At 41.9% G+C, this 19144-nt stretch overlaps 1 protein-coding gene across 2 annotated transcripts; it reads right to left on the bottom strand.

Moving 5' to 3' along the window:
• Positions 1-525: 525 nt before the first annotated feature.
• Positions 526-14568, bottom strand: LOC149336830 (uncharacterized). Of its 2 annotated transcripts, XM_089553161.1 has the most exons (3): positions 14174-14568; positions 7199-7585; positions 526-2231 (listed from the first exon to the last, which is right to left on the bottom strand). In XM_089553161.1, exons 2-3 carry the CDS (start codon positions 7221-7223, stop codon positions 1741-1743), a joined length of 516 nt encoding a protein of 171 aa, XP_089409287.1. In that variant the 5' UTR covers positions 7224-7585; positions 14174-14568; the 3' UTR covers positions 526-1740. The 2 variants fall into 2 exon arrangements, 1 of the variants encoding a protein (XP_089409287.1); XR_016284336.1 differs by lacking the exons at positions 526-2231; positions 7199-7585 and adding an exon at positions 10462-10585.
• Positions 14569-19144: the final 4576 nt, after the last annotated feature.

Here is a 19144-nt window from a genome sequence, read left to right on the forward strand (position 1 = left end):
GTGTGGTCTGCTTTATCTTTACTTATGGTGCCTTTTCGTAAGAACTCCCAAAAATCAGTCATTTAAAACAGGCAGCAGAGAGAAAGTGTGCACTGAGTGGCCTCTGCAAACTGATACCCTGGCGGATATCCTAGAAGCACGAACATGACGCTCATGCAGCAGACGAGGAAGCGAATGTGGTTAGTGAGGATGGAGTCTGAAAAGTGACAATTCAGACAGGAGTGCCACACCTTGAATATGTTTCCGTCGAGTTTTGCTGTGCAAGTATTGCAAAATATCAGTGCATTTGCCACACAGCCTGGCAGAAAGTGTTTGGGACTTTGTGTGGTCACTCCTGAAGTTCACTGACCCAATGGCTTTTAGCTGGACACAGTAGCAGTCGTCCATTGAATGAAAAGGCCACTTCTACATTGTGCACGTTCGAGAGGTCAGCAGCCAACTTTAATAGACACACATTTTCAAGCCGTTGCTCCCAGTTGAGCAGTCATTCTCCCAGCTACATCACTCCAGATCAATTCCGGTTGTTCTTCCACTGTGCGAGTCCTGTTCTTCTGCCTGTCCAATATCCACAACAGTGTACGCCACATGAGACAGAAAGGTGACTGTGCTACAATGGGGATCCTGACTGTACTTTATTGTTCCAAAATAAATTAACACAAATGTAACTTCAAAGACTCTTGATGCTATGAAATCTTTATGATTGCACAACATTACTGTGTGCATTGTGAGAAAAGCCAACAACCAAGAGAACACGTCATCACTAAAACTGCGACTGCAAGATTTATTCTGAAATTTCTGCAAAAAGCTGCACAACCACTTAGGTGCTGTAAATGTAGAATTTTGTCTGAATAAGACAAAATTCCCAATCAAACATAAGCGAACGAAAAAATACAAGATGAAATGGCAGAGCAAAAACTCCTAAAAGAAGCATAAAAAAAATGCGTCTGCAAGTGCTGCAGCTTTATTTCTGCCAGAAAAGTACGAGCAGCAGATGATAGGAAACATTGAAGCATGCCCTCACTCCCGTGAGGGACAACTAAAAATGGCAAGGCACTGACCACCCTGAATTTCCACCAGGACGTCTACAAATAAACACAATGTATCATTTCAAAACAGAGATCATTTATCCAATTTATATAGCAGCAAAAAAAACAGTGCCAGAGCCATATTTCCTGGAAAACTTGCTGGATCCAACAGAAAATAAATAGGAACCTTTCTCCAGTCTGCTTTTAGAAATGGAAGCATTTTGAAATAGGTAAGCATTCCAAAAACATACTGTGCACAGTCTGCCAAACTTCTCGGAAATAGTTCGTTAACTATTATTTCTCTTACAAGCAAAAGAGGCAAAAAGCATGCGGCTTCAGAAATTTGCAACCGAAAGAAAACATTAATATTCTGCAAACACATCTAGTAGATTTGCTCTCATTTCAGGTCCAGAATAGCAGGATACTTTACAGCCAGTCACCTTAAAATTTTGCTGCTGCTCATATTACAAATATTACAACTTGCATCAGATAGTGTCAACATGATTAATGTTAAAATATCCTTCAAGATGATTTCAATCAAGACATCAAAACAAGATTAACAGATTCTTACAATGCAATGGCTGACAATAAATGGTCGCAGAACACCCCCTGTAACATAATTCAATAGCAAATGCCTTTGGATGAATAAACTGCGCACCAAGAGAACTTTAGACACAGCCTGTGCGAAAATCTACTTGTGCGAAAAAAAAATCTACTACAGAGTTGCCTTCTTGTGAGATCGCAGATGGTGACGCAGGCCCGCCTTCTGCGCGAAGACCTCGGGGCACAGATGGCACCGGAATGGCTTCTCGCCTGTGTGGATGCGAACATGCTCTGTCAGGTTGCCCTTCTCTGTGAAGCTCTTGCCACAGTGATCGCAGTGGTACGGCTTCTCGCCTGTGTGGATGCGAACATGGTGTGCCAGGTTGCCCCTCTCTGCGAAGCTCTTGCCACAGTGATCGCAGTGGTACGGCTTCTCGCCCGTATGGATACGGATGTGCCTCACAAGGTGGTCTGAAGTAATGAACGCCTTCCTGCAATGGCTGCACTGGTAAGGACGCTCTCCAGTGTGGCTTCTCTGGTGTCTCTTGAAAGCATGCTTACGCACTGTAGCATAGCCACACTGGGGGCACGAAAAGCGCTTTTCGCATCCTTGCGAATTTTGTTGTGGAGACGAGGTGCAGCCACTCTTAGCTGTGACCAAATCTGCGCAAAGAAACAATACATGTATCTCCTTAGACATAAAGGGTACACCTCAATGCATTGATTACAGCTGGCCTATGTCTCTAGGTTAGTTAACAAATGGTGAGCATGCTCAAACTCAAGCTGATCAGATCTTGTCATGATCAAAGAACCGAGCCTTGATTAAGACCACGCAGACCTAAAATAAAAGCTGTTCTCTTTTAAACTAGGCCCCTATATCATATCACGAGGGCAGCCAATCACGAGCACATGACTGAAAAAAACACTGTTGCTTTTGCAGCTGAGCTGAGCAGAGAAGAAATCACAAACATTACATCCCATTGCATGACTTTCACAGTGTAAAGCACGACTTGCTACAAAAAGAGAAGCACACATTTAGTACTTCCTAGTTCACACGCACTGACAGGTTGCATCGGAGGCGTACAATTTTTTTAGCACCCTTTCCCCTTCCCTTTTTTAGCACAAAAAACAAGAACCTGCAGAAAACAATTGAACTCTCAGCTGCTGCTGTCATTCATGCACTCTGTGACTCAGTTTTTCTAGCCATGTCAACACCTTACATGAAAAAAAAAGAATAATAATAAAAAGGTGTAAGGCATACATTAAAGTGAGAATTATTATAAACCATAGATGTGAGCCCTTGCAGATGTGGAATAGTTTTGAACAATCATAGCAGTTGAAAACATGCATAGATGCCAACCACGTCAGCAACAAGAGTATTTCTCTATAATTATTTTTATATAAGGTTTCATACACAATACTGTATAACAGCGGGAGTTTCAGTGGCAGAGTTTCATCTTCCGAACGAATGCCTAAAATAACGCAATGTCACGGCATACACGAAGATACTAAATAGTGCAAGCCACATGGAGATCGACAAGGGCCTTTACAGAGATCAGACACAGCGGTACCAACTATTAACTACAATGCCAAGACGCCAAGCGCAGTAAATAAAGAAAACACACATAAAGAGCACGAAGTGAGCAATTACTGCCATGGGGGAGCCGTGAAATAAAACATCACTGCTTCACTGTGAAGAATTTAAAACCACTGCAATACTCGTTGCAATAAACACATCTTCCCCCACCTTTTCCAACAGATTTAAAGCCCAGAAACCTGGTTTATTTAGCCACTTGGGAAGAACGTAGTGCAAGCTTGGGAGGCACCGAGCACAATGGTGTGTATGCTGTGTAAACTCCATCAAGTACCAAACTATCCGCTGCCAGCATCATTTGGACAAAGCATCATTATGTAAGGCATGTTACCTTTTTGCGAAGATTTACACCTAAGAGGGCATACTTTCTGGCTGGAAAAAGTGGAACTTCGATCAGACCAGGAAAGTCCTCATAAAAGTTTCATCAAAATAAATGACTTTTAATTTGGGATCGCCATTTCAATAACAAGAAATTGTGTTTATTATGGTTCCAACTACCATTGTGGATAGTCATTCTTGTGTGATATAATAAAAAGTGCTTGTCACTTTTTTCTTTGTGCATTCAGTACATTATGAAAAATGGCAACCACAAGTAAAACCATCATATAATGATTCAAAGTGGACCATGCATAACACAAGCCTGTAGATGCATTTACAGAATCTCCGTTATGGCCTCCAACTTGAGTTAGAATCATGAAGTAATGAGTGCTGTCACTGTTTGAAACAATGTTATTTATTTAACACTAAAGTCACTAGTTCCAGGACCGAAAAATAGAACGACATACAGTAACAAAGGAAGGAGAATATGATATGCTTTTTGTCGAATTAGAAGGTGGCGTCATAATTGGAGTATTATATAGACCACCGAACTCACATCTACCAACATTCATGCAAAAATTGGAAGAAGTCTTAGACGATTTTTCGAACACACAGAAGAGGGTAATAATAGGTGGTGATTTCAATATTAACTTAGGCGATCCAGCGAGTAGTGAGTACCTAAACCTACTGTCGTCCTATGGCTTCAAAAATCATATCGATCATCCGACAAGGGTAACATCAACGTCTTCTTCCATTATCGACCATTTTCTCTCCAATTGCGATGAGAATCTAGTGAAGGCTGATGTAATAACTGAGTCTATAGCTGATCATTTTCCCATAACTATATCTGTAGATCTTGGTGCTCGGGGCTTCGCTAACACGAATATCAGAAAACGACTCAGATGGGATCACGAAAAAACCAGAGCATTGCTTCGAGAAAAGAACTTTTCACAGGCTCAAGACGATGATGTTAATGTAGCATATGAAAAGTTTTCCTCGCTGCTAAAATCAAGCTGTGTCAGCATTAACTGCAGTACTCGGCGGTCAAAATACTTTACCATCCCGATCTGTCCCTGGATGACTGAATCAATACTGCAAGTTATCAAACATAAAGAACACTGGCACAATAAAGTAAAGCAAAATAGAGATAACGCCTACTATAAAGAGCAATACAGAATTTCCCGCAACCTATCCGTCTCAATGATGCGCAAACGCAAAAAGCAATACTACAACACACTCGTTCAAAAAGCACAAGGTAATTCTAAAGAGATCTGGCGTATAATCAACTCGATAATAAAATCGTCGCCCCAAAACGCCATTTTACCACATGTTAGCAATGATCACGCATATCTGGCTGAAACGTTTAACGATTTTTTTATTCAAATCGGCCACCATTTTTCGTCCACACCTAACGTGTCATACGAAACTGCGCTTCCAAATGCGGTAGATAACACGTTTGTGTTCAAAGAAATTACCGCGCAAGAAATAGTTGATGTCACTCGCCAGATGAAAGCAAATAAGGCAATGGGCTATGATGAAATATCAGTCAATATATTAAAAGAAAACATTGATGTCTTGTGTAATGTTCTAGAAAGCATATTCAATCAATCATTCTTAACCGGGGTGTATCCCGAACAGCTCAAAATTGGAAGGGTAACACCAATATACAAAGGGGATGACCAGAACGTCATAGCAAATTACAGACCAATTACGATATTATCTTGCATAAACACACTCTTTGAAAAGTTAATAGCTAAGAGAATGACAGATTTCATGGAGAAATATAACATACTTACGCCTAGCCAACATGGTTTCCGTAAGCATTATTCCACCTCTACAGCAGTACTTTCAGTAGCAGAGATTGTTAACAGTGCGTTAAACAATAATCAGGTTGCCATAGGTGTATTTCTAGACATAAAAAAAGCTTTTGACTCCGTAGATCATAATATTCTTTTACTAAAATTAGAACGTTGTGGTTTTCGTGGGATAGCCATTGATTTGTTCAGAAGTTATCTAACAAATCGTACTCAGTATGTAGAAATTAATGGTGTCCAATCTTCATTAGGAAAAGTTACAATTGGAGTGCCGCAGGGCTCGGTCCTCGGCCCTATCTTCTTTTCGTTATTTATAAATGACTACCCCAGTTTCCTACAGAGCGCGCAGCCAGTGTTATACGCCGATGATACAGCTCTTATTATAACGCACAAGTGTTTAAAAGAAGCAGAAACAATCGCAAATAATGAACTGGAGACTACAATGCAGTGGTTTAGAATGAACAAGCTTCTACTTAACACCAAAAAAACTAAATTTGTAGTTTTCGCCTCTAGCAGAAGACAGGGGCCTAAAACATGTGCAATACAGGTAGGGGGAATACCCATTGAAAAAGTGAAAACCTTCAAGTACTTAGGAATAACATTAGATGAATCTCTAAATTGGGCTGAGCACATAGAAACATTATGTAAAAAATTAACTTTTGCATGCGCCACATTAATTAAAGCTAGAAAGCATTTCAGCATTGATACATTGCGTGTGGTCTATTTCAGTATATTCCATTGTCATCTTACATACTGCATCCAGTCATGGGGCTACACTTACTCATCGTACCTCGCGCCGCTTATTACTCTCCAGAAAAGAGCATTAAGGATCATAGCGTCAGCACCTTGGCACTCATCATCAGATCCACTCTTCAGAGACCTCAACATCATGCGTTTTCATATAATTCGCGATTACAAAACAGCGCTCTTGGTGAGCACTATTATTAAAACGAATATACCGTACAATTCTTCCATCCTGAAGCTTCCTTCAAGTCACACTAGACACGCTGACAACAATAACCTCAATTTACCCACAACACACAATGTATACGGACGTAGAAGCATAGCATTTGTGAGCGCTAAAGTTTGGAATATCATCCCATTCAGCATTAAGTCCATCTCGAACATTGCACCTGCTCTAAAAAACTACATGCTATCAGAACAATACACCTCCCCTTATTGTTGAATTGATTATTTTTATTGCATTATATTAGTTGTATCTTTTGTATGTTTCAGCCTTGTTCAACTGCCTAGATTTGTAACATGTTTGTAATGGATCCGAAACTAGCCACTGGCTAAGGATCCAGATGCCTCATTCACCGAGAACTTTGTATATTTTTCTGTGTAATAAAACTTGAATTGAATTGAATTGACCACGACTACTACACGTTATGTAATCTTGTCTGGACTAAAGCTAACTATGCACTGCCAGCGCCAGGCCAACCATGTCTTGTCCGAGCATAAAAATTCATCTCGTGCATCTAGATAACTATAGCACCCGGAAACATCTCAATGCGTCTAGATTATTAAAACACTCAAGAAACAGCTGCATAAAAATCTTTTGCAGATATTCAATCAAAAAGAGTACAAACTATAATTAACAAAATTAACCTCATGTACAGGCACTATACAGGATAAAAAAATGCAAAACTGCACTGCTGCTTTGCCCAACAGCCTGGCAGACAGCCACAGTCTTGACTGAATTATGATCACCATGACTTGCACAAGCCGAATAAAATCTAGAGTCAAAATGTTGCACTGTTGGACAAGTGCCCCTACAAAGATGAAATGGGCAGGCCAGCAGCCGTGTACGAATAGTGCATTGCTGGACCATGAGATGATGCAATGATGCAGTCAAACTTGCTCTCATGCATTCCACAGTTGTGATTCCCCTGATGTGTTACCTGTTAACCTGACCTCACTTGTCATCTCATTAGAGTACCCTTGGCATATACAAACACCTCCATGACAATGTGTGAAGCTGCACTTCAGCAAGGCTCAGGGACACTTTAAGGAGCAGTTCGAATGTTCCAAGGACAGAAGAACCAAGATATGCCTGCAGAGGGACCTCTGTGAACAAAAAAGTAAAAGTATGTATGCGCTTGTTCAAGAGAAAACAAGCACAATTTTGTGGCAACTGCCTGCAGACATGCAGAACATGTTACAGTGAATGCTCGCACAGCCTTTGATACAATATGTTGCAGCACTGCCAGAAGGCAGGCAACAATGTGCTGGTAACTGCTGCAGAATTGACTTGCATCTCATCAGAAATGTCAGAAGGGGCGTTTCACCTGAAAAACAACCAGAATGATAAGAAAAAATGCGTCAACTCTAGGCAGAGCTCCTCAACATCTCTTTTCGAAATGGTGTTTGTTTAGGCTTTTTGCAACACATACACAAGAGTGTGTGAGAAGCCTAGGCTGCTTGGTACAATTAGCGAATACAGCTGCAAAAAAAAAAGGAAGGGACACCTAGAGTGTTCGCTGAAGAACTTAGATTCGCTTTGATTCAGGAAAGGCACTCGAAACACAGGCAAGAATAACAAATGTTATGCATGGCGCAAGAAAGCCAGAAAACCACTGAAAAAGAATGCACATCAACCACCTTCCCACAGCAAATTAATATAAATATATGTATCACAAAGAGAGGCAGCTTTCATAGTGCCTATCTTTAAGCATGATTAAGACTGCGCACTGCTCGCATATGGAAAACAGCCTTTCATTTTACTCTGCTCTGTATACTATGAAGAGTTACAAAAGTATTGAAGAACGAGAAATCACTGGCTTCCCAAATTCAACGTAATCATTGATGAAGGTAATCATAAATGGTTACGTCATCTTGCTGCTGTTATCACCCAGTTGTAATAACAAGTCCTAACTCCTGCTCTCATTGCTTTGAGAAGAAATCAATGATTCCAAGCAAAGGAACTGTCTTCGTGTTCAAATATTAACGTAACTGAGTTCTGAAAACAATGACATTTACTGCAGAAGTGCTACCTGGAAAGTGTCCCAGCAGTTTCCAAACAGCTTTGTTTCAAGCTGGCTCAATAAAGTGGGCCATTTGAGGCGAGTCGCAGTACGAGTACACTGAGCGGCATCTCTCCAGCAAAGCAATACACTGCACATGAGTAAGTATGAGAATTGTGCTCTGAAGAGCTGACTACAACCTCATCTATAAACACAGCAATAAAACAGCTACTCCAAACTCTCTTTTAAATTAGAAATAACTGCAGATGCACAAAATTACAGCATGCAAGTGAGACAGCACGGAACCAAATGAGCTGGTCACCACAAAGTGCTGAGGCTGCAAGTATTTGGTGGAAGCTTGCGCAATAAAGTTGCCAACTCAATGTCACTGAGAGGCTAGTCAGAGGACAAATTGTGTGATGAAATGAAAATAACTCCCATTATGGTCATTAAGAGAGATTCAGTAAAACTACAGCTTCATTGTAATTAAAGATAAAGGCGAACACAACAACAGACATTGAAGTAATCATTCGCTGTACTGAAGGCATCAAGGATAGCAAGGCAACCAGGATAGGCACAGCCAAGATAAATATTGCATTCCGTTAAACTATTCAACAAATACGATATGGGTGAGTAACAATAGCTTGGCTGGAAATTATTCAAGAACTGCTGGAGAGGAGACTTGAATTCTGTTGGAAATATGAGATCGGCTTTTAACCTGAAAAACAGACAAACAGAAAATAAATCACCTCTTCCCATGACTTCATTGCATGCCTTCTTGTCACGTTAAACCCCATAAACCAAACCAAACCATTTTTTTTTCACACTTCATCGCACAGACAGAGAAGAGAAAGACACTTTATTTCCTTCTTTTTGTTTCTAATTATGCAGCTCATTGTAAATCTGAGGAGTTACCAAAGTCTGCCATTTCTTCTATGCTTCTTTTGTTTGGTTGTGCAATACATGGTTTGCAAATTTAAGCAAGTTTCAAGTGAACGTAGCCTTTGCAGAGAGCATAGATTTCTGAGGCTTTCATCAAGTACTGGATTGATCCTCTATTTTCGTAAGTTTCGACTAGTGTCAGCACACTTTATAAGGCTATGGGGTTATCTCCTCACTTTTGTGCTGTGGCAATATACATTTGTACTGAGCAATCTCATCTTACTGGTAAATTGGTCAATTGCTTTTTGAGGGAAGGAAATGGCACAGTATCTATCTCACATATCTCGGCGGACACCTGAACCGCGCCGTAAGGAAAGGGAGGAAGATGGGAGTGAAAGAAGAAGTAGAGAAATAGGTGCCGGAATCACACAGCACATGGGCGCCTTTAGCATTTTGCCTTCATCGAAACGCAATGAAGTGTTCTTTATAAATTTATAAGGTGTTCCGACACTAGTTCAAACATACGAAAATAGAGGATCAATCTAGCACTTGTTGAAAGTCTTAGAAACCTGTGCTCTCAGCAAAGACTGCATTCACTTGAAAATTGCCTAAATTTGCAAAAAAATTTCATAACCAAACACAAGGAGCACAGAAGAGCTTCGAAACCTTGGTAACTTTTCAGATTTACAATGAGCTGCATAATTAAAAAAAGAAAAGAAAATAAAGTGTCTCCTCCCACTCGCAAATGCAGTAGACAAGCTACTGCAAATGACTTGCTCTCATTAGTCGCGCTTATGAATGCTACACGAGATGAGTAACAAACAGAAGCATGGCATATGAAGAGATTAAACGTGTCAGAAAATACCAGGAAAGCTCTATGAGGAAATATATAGTTGCGGAATGCAAAAATCATGATGATAATTACAAGGAACCAGCAAAGCAGCCATATATGATAATGAGCCTTAGATGCTTATGCGCCACTAAACCAACATGACATAACACATTTATTAAAATGGACATGGCTACAAAACAAACAAGATCAAAAAGGACCACAAATGCAGGTCCATTCCAAGGAATCTCCTGCACTGTAAACTCTGAAGAGAAACTACATCATTATCAAAAGTTAGAAAAAACTTAACTGTTCTGTATTCTGTGCCTGGAAAGGCAACCTTGTACATATGCTCGTACATACAGTCCAACAGAGATACGAGTCCGAAGCCTAGCTACCTGTCGCAGTCCAATGCACACCTGTATTATTATCCTTGTCATAAAAGGATGACGCTGGACTGCGCACTCTGACCCCACACCGGATGCTAAGATCACCAGACACACCCCTTTATTGATTCTGGCTTCCAACCTATAACTGGCTGGTGAAGATGCACCGGAGTTGGTGTAAAGCACTGCAACTTTTTATCCTTGGCATCTTCGTGTGAGCTCCATTGCCTGAAAAAGAAAAAAAATGAGCGCAAAGACAGGAGCAGCTGACCGTAATCGTTCTAAGGGTTATGTAAGTTTGTTAACTGAAGGAAGGAGATTCTAGCTATGACTATTAGAACTATTAGCTTGGTTAATATCTAGCATAACTGTATAGAACCTCTTTTAGATGCATGTTTTGACAGGGATGCTTTTTGTACAATAGCAAACATCAGGCCCCTGTTTGAACTGAGTCAGCATTAAGATGTAGCCTGTGCTTAGTGGCATGAAGTGATACCAACACAGTTCTTTCTACCACCTCCCTCAAAGGGGCATTGTGAAAAAATTAAAGTTAGCCTCCATCATCAAATAACTGCACTGTAACGAGGAGAGCGCTACTTTCACAGGAAATGAAGCTTTCATAAGCTAGGAAAGGAGATGTCAGCATCACTGGCCCATTTTGGAAATCAACTATAATGCACCGCCAGAAATTTTTGGCCGCTGATTTGAAACCCTAAACTACATTGCCATGTACTTCAAAACAGCGGTAGAAGAGTGCTTTTCAACGCAGACTTCGCTTGTTTTAATTGGGTGGAGGGATAAATTTTTAGCACACTTAATTCAGCAATCAACGCATCTTTCGGTGCCAGAAAAACATTAGCACAGGCAGAAGAATCCGTACAATCAAGTTTTATATGGAACAGAAACCAAATGGAGTCACCTTCAGTGCCCATTCACAGGTCACGCTCTGCCAGAGCAAAGTTTGAATGCGCGAAGAAGCAGGTGACCACACTAAGAACCGCTTAGCCATTTTTTAAACCACTGAAAGCACCTTTTACTGGCCATTGCAAGCAACTTCTTTTATTTGCCTTTATATTTTATTTGTCTTCTATTTTGCCTGGTTCATGTTTGGCACGCGGCCGACGTGAGTTGGCGACACCCAGGCGAGCGCATGGTAGCTTTCCATGGCGTCAATGACGGCAGAGTTTGTATACGTCATCCACCTTTTCTTCGTTCATGCCACCTAGGATGACGTCATGAAAAATTCCATCGCCACTGCTTCCCCTTGCCACACACACACGATGTTCACCTCTATCCACCAGGTAACACGGCACTTGTCATGGCTGTGAGGTTTCACACTCGCTTCTCACAAAAAATTCCTGGGTTCGAATCCGACTCGTCTAACCTTTTTCTCTGATTTTTTATGTTGATGCGATGCAGAAGAGCTACACACACACTGCTGAAATCACTCACCACGGCCAGTAATGCTAGCACATTAATCGAAACACATCATTAAATAAGCTCGTGCTGATCAAAGCCACAGTTGCCTGCCTTGGCAGCATCAAGTGTGTATGATGCACACATGGTTTCTGAGATGACCTTAACGCACATGAAATTTCTGAACACAAAGCATACACAGAATCCTTAGTAATGCAGTGGTGATGTGTACAAGTAGATGAAAAAAAAAACTGGAGCGGACCCTTGAGCTCTGCCGTAAGAGTATGATGTCATAGCATTAGTGGGTTCATATCCAGACACGTGGTCATCTTCTTTTCAATTCACAGATCGCCGGGAGTCCTCACAGCACCTCTGACGCAGTGGTGCAGGTTACGTTTCCCGAGCAACCTCTTGCAGCCAATCGAACTGCCACCTGTCGCAGTGGGAAGTTCGCAAAAAATCCAGTAGTCAGGTTGTAGGCAGGTGTAGGCAGCAGTGAATGAGTGCACTCCACTCATTCACTGCTTTCTCGAGAGTCATAGAAGGCGCCCAATCTTCACTGTTCACCAGATGCAATTCGATATTCGTTAGGCCCCTACCAAAGTGCATGCAAAGAAAACTGTGGGAATACTGATGATAGGCTATACAGCAGATTATTTCAGTATAATGACCAAGAGTCTACTTTCACTGAAAATACACCTTCATGGGGTATTACAGCGCTGGCTATTCTCATGAGCAAACTGCGATAAGATCAATTATTTTTCATCCCGAACTTCTCAGGCTAGTCTACAATGCAGCTCACTTCGAGACAGCGATCACAGTGTCCTTTTCGATCTTGATGCTACGAGCCAGAATTGACCAACAGACAAAAATATGCCTCTTATCTTAATTCAATATTATAGGCAATAAATGCATCTTTGGCAGTCAAACAAGCATCAGCATATATCCACAAAGAGCCAGGCAACCACTTTCTACTCAGAAAAAAAAAAAAAAAACTTATCTCAGTACCCCTTAAAACTCCACACAAAGCTCTGATTATGTTTGTATCATGCCATGGTACATAAGATTTATCGTTCCGGGGCGGCACGTGGGCTATAAGAAATGCAGCAGTGGAGGGCTCCGGATTGGGTTCTTCATGTCCATTTACGAAGCACACGACATGAATGTCTTTGCATTTCAACCACAACACAATGTCGTTGCCATAGTCCGCATTTAAACCTTAAATAAATACCTCAGCAATCGACATCATTGCCAATACACCACATCGTTGGATTGCACTTGTGTAAGGAATTTTGCACTGAGCTAAATGCCTCGAGTCACATACCTCTCAAAACAGCCTCTAAACTGGCAGCCTAAACAGCACTGAACCTAACTTTCTTTGTATGGCCCACCACCAGGACAGCCTTCAACTTTAGCTTTAGGTGGGAGAATTTAAAAGACTGAAGATCTGTCAATGAGCACTGATGCTGTTATTGGGAAGCGAACATAGTATCTGGAAGCTTTGCATCCATTAGGGTGCTAGATTAGCTAAAATGTTCTTCTGAATGAGAACTGGCTTGAGCGAAACATTTAAGCAAGTATGCTTTTCTTAAAATATACACAAAAAGAAAAAAAAAACTATATATTTTTTTTATGGGTGAGACCAGTGAAAATGGACATAACACAGAAGAAAGTGTAGATGGGAGGGTGTTGAGCGTATAACTCGCGCACTTGTTGCAAAACCAGGTCCATCGTGCCTGCACTCCTCTTTTCTCTCTGTTTTCACTAGTTCCATTCGTTAGACGAAATTTACCAGCTCACGCTTCTAAGAGTTCTGTTGCTTTTATCAGCTGACAAGAACCTCCGTGGATATAAATTAATATAAAAAATTAGTGAACTGAAAAAAAATTTAACATCTAGAGAAAAAATGTGAACAGAGCAGAATACAGGTAATGAGAGGCTCATAAGGATATATATGAATGAACTCCTCCATGTGATGTGTCACACTCTAGAAACTGAGCAAAGAAAACAGTAGGCGTCTCTTCTATTTTTATACATACCGATTCTGTCAAGTGTAGCCAAACGTTCAAGACATGGGTTCGGCTTTCAAGGGAGGCATATATAGTCTTTTTTTTTTTTCTACGGTGTTGTGTTCCCTCCTAGCTAACAACATTCTAAATTTATTTTGCTCTGACTCTAACCATTGCAACAACCAAATCAATGAAAGCAACATTGTTGAGTTCTATGAAGTACACATACAGTACATATAAAGCTTTCTGACTTCCTGCACAAGAGCAACACAAACAGCATTTTGATTTACCGGCAACTCTTGAAGTTGACCGCAGTACCGCTCCTGGCACAGTGGTGCAACGGTGCGCTACTGCCGTGCGATGGCAGAATCACACACAGAAGAAAACGTACCGTAAGTTGCACAGTCCGTCGCTTCGAAGTTCTTGCGCGTTTTTCTCCTTTATGGGGATTGGTCAAACTTGTGGCGCGCTCGTGACGTTAAATGTCCAAGCTTCGCAAAGCGCTACCAGCAGCGGTACCGCCGACAGCCGACGAGAAAGAGCGGCACCATGGGTGTGAGCGGGAAGAGCAGCTGACCATGCTTACTGGACATGCACCTTTGCCGCCAATCTCACCGCATATCGGCGACAGCAGTCAGCGCAGTGCGGCGGCCACGCGCTCCTGTTGTTTACATTGCGTGCCTGACATGTTATTTTTTAAAGGCATACCTGCCGGCTCTTCGCTGCCTCGCTCTTCAGCGTGGTGTCAGCGCGTTCCTGAATCACAGAGCTGTTCCTTGGCTGTTCGGCGGCAGCTGCGATTGACCGAACACCAAGAGGTAGCGTTCAAATGAGGAAAGGAAATGACGCATGTCTCGGTGGACACCCGAGCGATGAGTGAGTGAAGAAACTTTATTTCCGCCAGAAGAAGACCCGTGCCCCTCCGGGTCCGCACGCAGGCGTCCGGGGAGGGGCAGCGTCGCAGCTGGAAGACTAGCAACGGTATAGTCGCGCAGCTTCTGCTGCCAGGCGGGTAGCGTATCGTTGTATGCTAAGGTCGGCACTTCTGAGCATGGCCTCCCATTCCTCTGCATTATTGATTCTGCCATATCCTGGGGCACTGGGGCATCTCCATAGTATGTGTTCGAGTGTAGCGATATGCCCGCAGAACTCGATGAGATGACGGGAATCGGTCCGTGGATGATGGCAATGACGATGTGAAGTGTAGCCTCAGGGATTCGCAAAAAACAACACGAATCTCGGGATCAAAGGCTGTAACTTGCAAGTGCCACCACCCCGTTTCAAAGGATGTGCTCCTATCTTCCATCCATTTGTTCATATTAGGAGAGAAAGGAGGAAAATTCCACTCGTAAAGAAAATTTCAGGCAAGTGCACAGAGAACGTCACGAGCGGCGCAAACTTCAAAGCGCGTACGCGGCGGACTCCGCAGCCTAAGGTGCGTTTTCGTGACATCCGACTAGGCGTGCAACTGTTCTCGTTTCCCCTGGGTGTTTGTTCGAATGAATCTGTGTCTCCAAAATGTTGCAGAGTGGCAGAGTAGCTGGCCACATATCACTCTTTCTGGCTGACCTTTTTGCCTTCGTTTCATTAAATTTATCACCAGTCTATCTTATCCCTGAAATGTTTGACGGTGTCACGCTTCAGAACGAGTCAGGTAGGCCGCTACCAATTGCTCCACTGGCATTACGAGAGGCCACTTGTCCCTGTTTCACCTCATTTTAGTGCATTAAATCGGCGTTCAAACCAAGAGCAAGTGCTGCATGCTCGCAGAAAGCTTTAACTCTGATGACGCGAACGACGTGCCAATATTTTTCATTGGAGGGTGATAACTTGAACCAGAGGTCGATAAAGCGTGCTGCAAACCCGAAAATAGGCATGCGTTTTCGGTCTTCTTTTCCGAAGTGTAATTAGTGCATGAAGTTAGCATTGTTTTTAATCAATCGAAATGCGTTAATGAGCACTTATGGCGAACATATATAACTCTTTAAATTATATGAATTTTAATATACATTATAGCAAAGAATATTCACAACAGCTGAAGTGATGAAACACTCAGAGATGCAGAGAAGAAAACACAAAGGCTGCCTACGTCTTCAGTGTGCACTGAAATCTTTCTTCATGGCCATATTGTTATCTTTGCCTCAATTGAAGTGTGGCTGTCGCGTCAAAATGTCAAACTTTCAAACTTGTGCTCAGCAGCAGAATGCAACTGCAGCGGACCTGTTGTGCAGCTAAGGAGGCATATATTAGCATAGCTGAGGTGTGGTTTTTCTAAGGATATAAATAGATGATGATAAAAAAATTGTTCGTATATGCACAAAGTGGACTCCCGTCAGTTCGAACTAAGGCATTTGATCCTGTCAACATCATTTGTACCAAATTAAAAAGCCTCCCGTTGTTTTAACCCCGCACAGTTTGCACCAATATTTTCTCTTTTCTGCACAGGCATCAAGGTTTGACTAAATTGAAATGCTGTTTGTGTTGCTGTGGTGCAGGAAGTCAAATAGCATTATGTTTTGTGTGTACGTATGCGAAGACATTGAACAGCCCTCATAGAACTGGACAGTATTGCTACTATTAAGTTGATTGTTGTAATGGTTAGCCTCGGAGAGCAAAAGAAATGTAGAATCTTTTTAGCTAGGCGAGAACATAACACCGTAGAAAAAAAAAAACTATAGATGCCTCTCCTGAAAGCCAAACCCATGTCCTGAATGTTTGGCCACGCTTGATGGAATCGGTACATATGTACGTATAAAAATAGAAGGGGAGGCACCTGCTGCTTTTGCGCACTTTGTAGAGTACCACACATCAAATGGAGGCTGTTAATTTGGCTTCCATCATCAGCACGTTGTCTGTGACATTGTCTCTAATATAAAATCATTGCTTGACAGCTTTCCTTCTCTCAATGCAGCAGTAACATTAAGCAATAAAAATAATACCTTGCTATCCTTCCCTTGGTTTGACAGACTTGGCTTCATTCATATATAACATTTTGAGTCTCTTATTACCTGTATTCTAGCTCTGTTAATTTTCTCTCTAGATGTTTCATTTTTTTTTTCAGGTGGCTAATATTTTACATGAAATAATGTATCCTCAGACGTTCTTGTCAGCTGATAAAAGCTGCAGATTGCTCAGAAGTGTGGCTGGTGAATTGTGTTTAATGAATGAAACCAGTGAAAATAGACACAAAACAGGAGAAGATGCAGGCATAACAGGGCTGGTTTTACAACTACTGTAAGTGCTTAACACCTTCCTGTCTACCCCTCGTGTGTTGCGTCAAATTTCACTGCTTTCACCCTTCAGAAAACCTTCAGGTGGTTTTTTTTCTTCTTTTGTATATCTTTAAGAAAAGCTTTGTTTGTTTAAATGTTTTGCTTAGGCCAATTGTGATTCAGAAGAACATTATAGCTAATTTAGCACCCTAATGCATGCAAAGCTTCCAGATGCTATGTTCTCTTCCCATCCGATATCAGATCTTCTGCCTTTTAAACATACCCCCCCCCCTCCCCCCTATGGTACGGTTGAGTTCTGTCCTGGAGGTTGGCCATAAAAAAGAAAGTTAGATTCAGCGCTGTTTAGGCAGCCAGTTTAGAGGCTATTTTGAGAGGTATGTGACTCGAGGAATTTAGCTCAGTGCAAAATTCCTTACACAAGTGCAACTCAACGGTGTGGCGCATTGGCAATGATGTCGATTGCTGAGGTATGGATTTAAGGTTTAAACGCCAACTATGGCAAAGACATTATGTTGTGGTTGAAATGCAAAGACAGTCATGCCGTGTGTATTGTAAATGGACATGAAGAGCCCAATCTGGGACCTCCGCCGCTGCATTTCTTATAGCCCATGTGCTGCCCTAGAACGTTAAATCTAACATACCATGCCATGATAAAATCATAATCATAGCTTTGTGTGGAGTTTTAAGGGGTACTCAGATAAGTTTTTCTTTTTCTTTTCTGAGTAGAAAGCGGTTGCCTGGCTCTTTGTGGATATATGCTGATGCTTGTTTGACTGCCAAAGATGCATTTATTGCTTACAATGTTGAATTAAGATATGAGGCATATTTTTGTCTCTTGCTCAATTATGGCTTTTGGCATCAAGATCGTAAAGGACACCGCGATCGCTGTCTCAAAGTGAGCTGCATTGTAGACTAGCCTGAGAAATTCAGGATGAAAAATAATTAATCTTATCGCAGTTTGCTCGTGAGAATAGCCAGGGCTGGCAATATCCCATGAAGGGTGCGTTTTCAGTGAAAGTAGACTCTTGGTCATTATACTGAAATAATCTGCTGTATAGGCTATCTTCAATTTTCCCACAGTTTTCTTTGCATGCACTTTGGTAGGGGCATAACGAATATCGAATTGCATCTGGTGAACACTGAAGATTGGGTGCCTTCTGTGACTCTCGGGAAAGCAGTGAATGAGTGGAGTGCACTCTGTGTTCATTCTAACAAAGGTGCACAGCAGTGGGCAATGCCGTTCCGGCATTTCTTTATCTGCACTGGATAATATGAGTAGGCAACTACTGCCCCCTCAACACCACGGGGTTGAGCAGCAGTATTAACGCAATAGGTTTAGGGTCTCCGTGTCGCATAGAATCCGGAGTCAGCTTTGTTGGCTGCGAGGGGAAAATCCATGAAAAAATACCTAGAGAAGCAACTTAGGGGGCAGGTGAGGCACCTCGGTCACATGACATTGTGACATCATCACAACCTGCCTTCTGGATTGTTTGTAAACTGCCCACTGCAACAGGTGGCAGTTAAATTAATAATTGGCTCCAAGAGGTTGCTCGGGATACGCAACCTCCACCACTGCGTCAGAGGTGCTCTGAGGACTCTCCAGCGATCTGTGAATTGAAAAGAAGATGACCACGTATCTGGATATGAACCCACTGATGCTATGGCGTCATACCCTTAAGTCAGAGCTCAAGTGTCTGCCTTAGTTTTTTTTATCTACTTGTACACATCACCACTGCATTACTAAGCAATCAGTATATGTTTCGGATTCAGAAATTTAATGGGCTGTAAGGTCATCTCAGAAACCATGTGTGCATCATACATGCTTGATGCTGCCAAGGCAGGCAGTTGTGGTTTTGATTAGCACAAATTAACATAGCACACCTCTAATGATATTCCATAACAACAGCGCAACAGACGAGACACAGAAGAAGAGACAGAACACAGAGCGCTGATGCACAACTCTGTCACAAAATCAGCGCTCTGTGTTGTGTCTCTTCTTCACTGTCCTGTCTCTTCCGCTGTTGTTATGGATCACTGTGAACATCAACTCGCCAAACAACTGGTATTTTCGAACTTTGATCATGTGTTGCTTTTAACGTGCGAGCATTACTGGCCGTGGTGAGCGATTT

This window comes from Amblyomma mixtum, chromosome 7, assembly GCF_055824585.1.
Source record: "Amblyomma mixtum isolate Tamu chromosome 7, ASM5582458v1, whole genome shotgun sequence".
In the NCBI taxonomy this organism is placed as follows: domain Eukaryota; kingdom Metazoa; phylum Arthropoda; class Arachnida; order Ixodida; family Ixodidae; genus Amblyomma; species Amblyomma mixtum.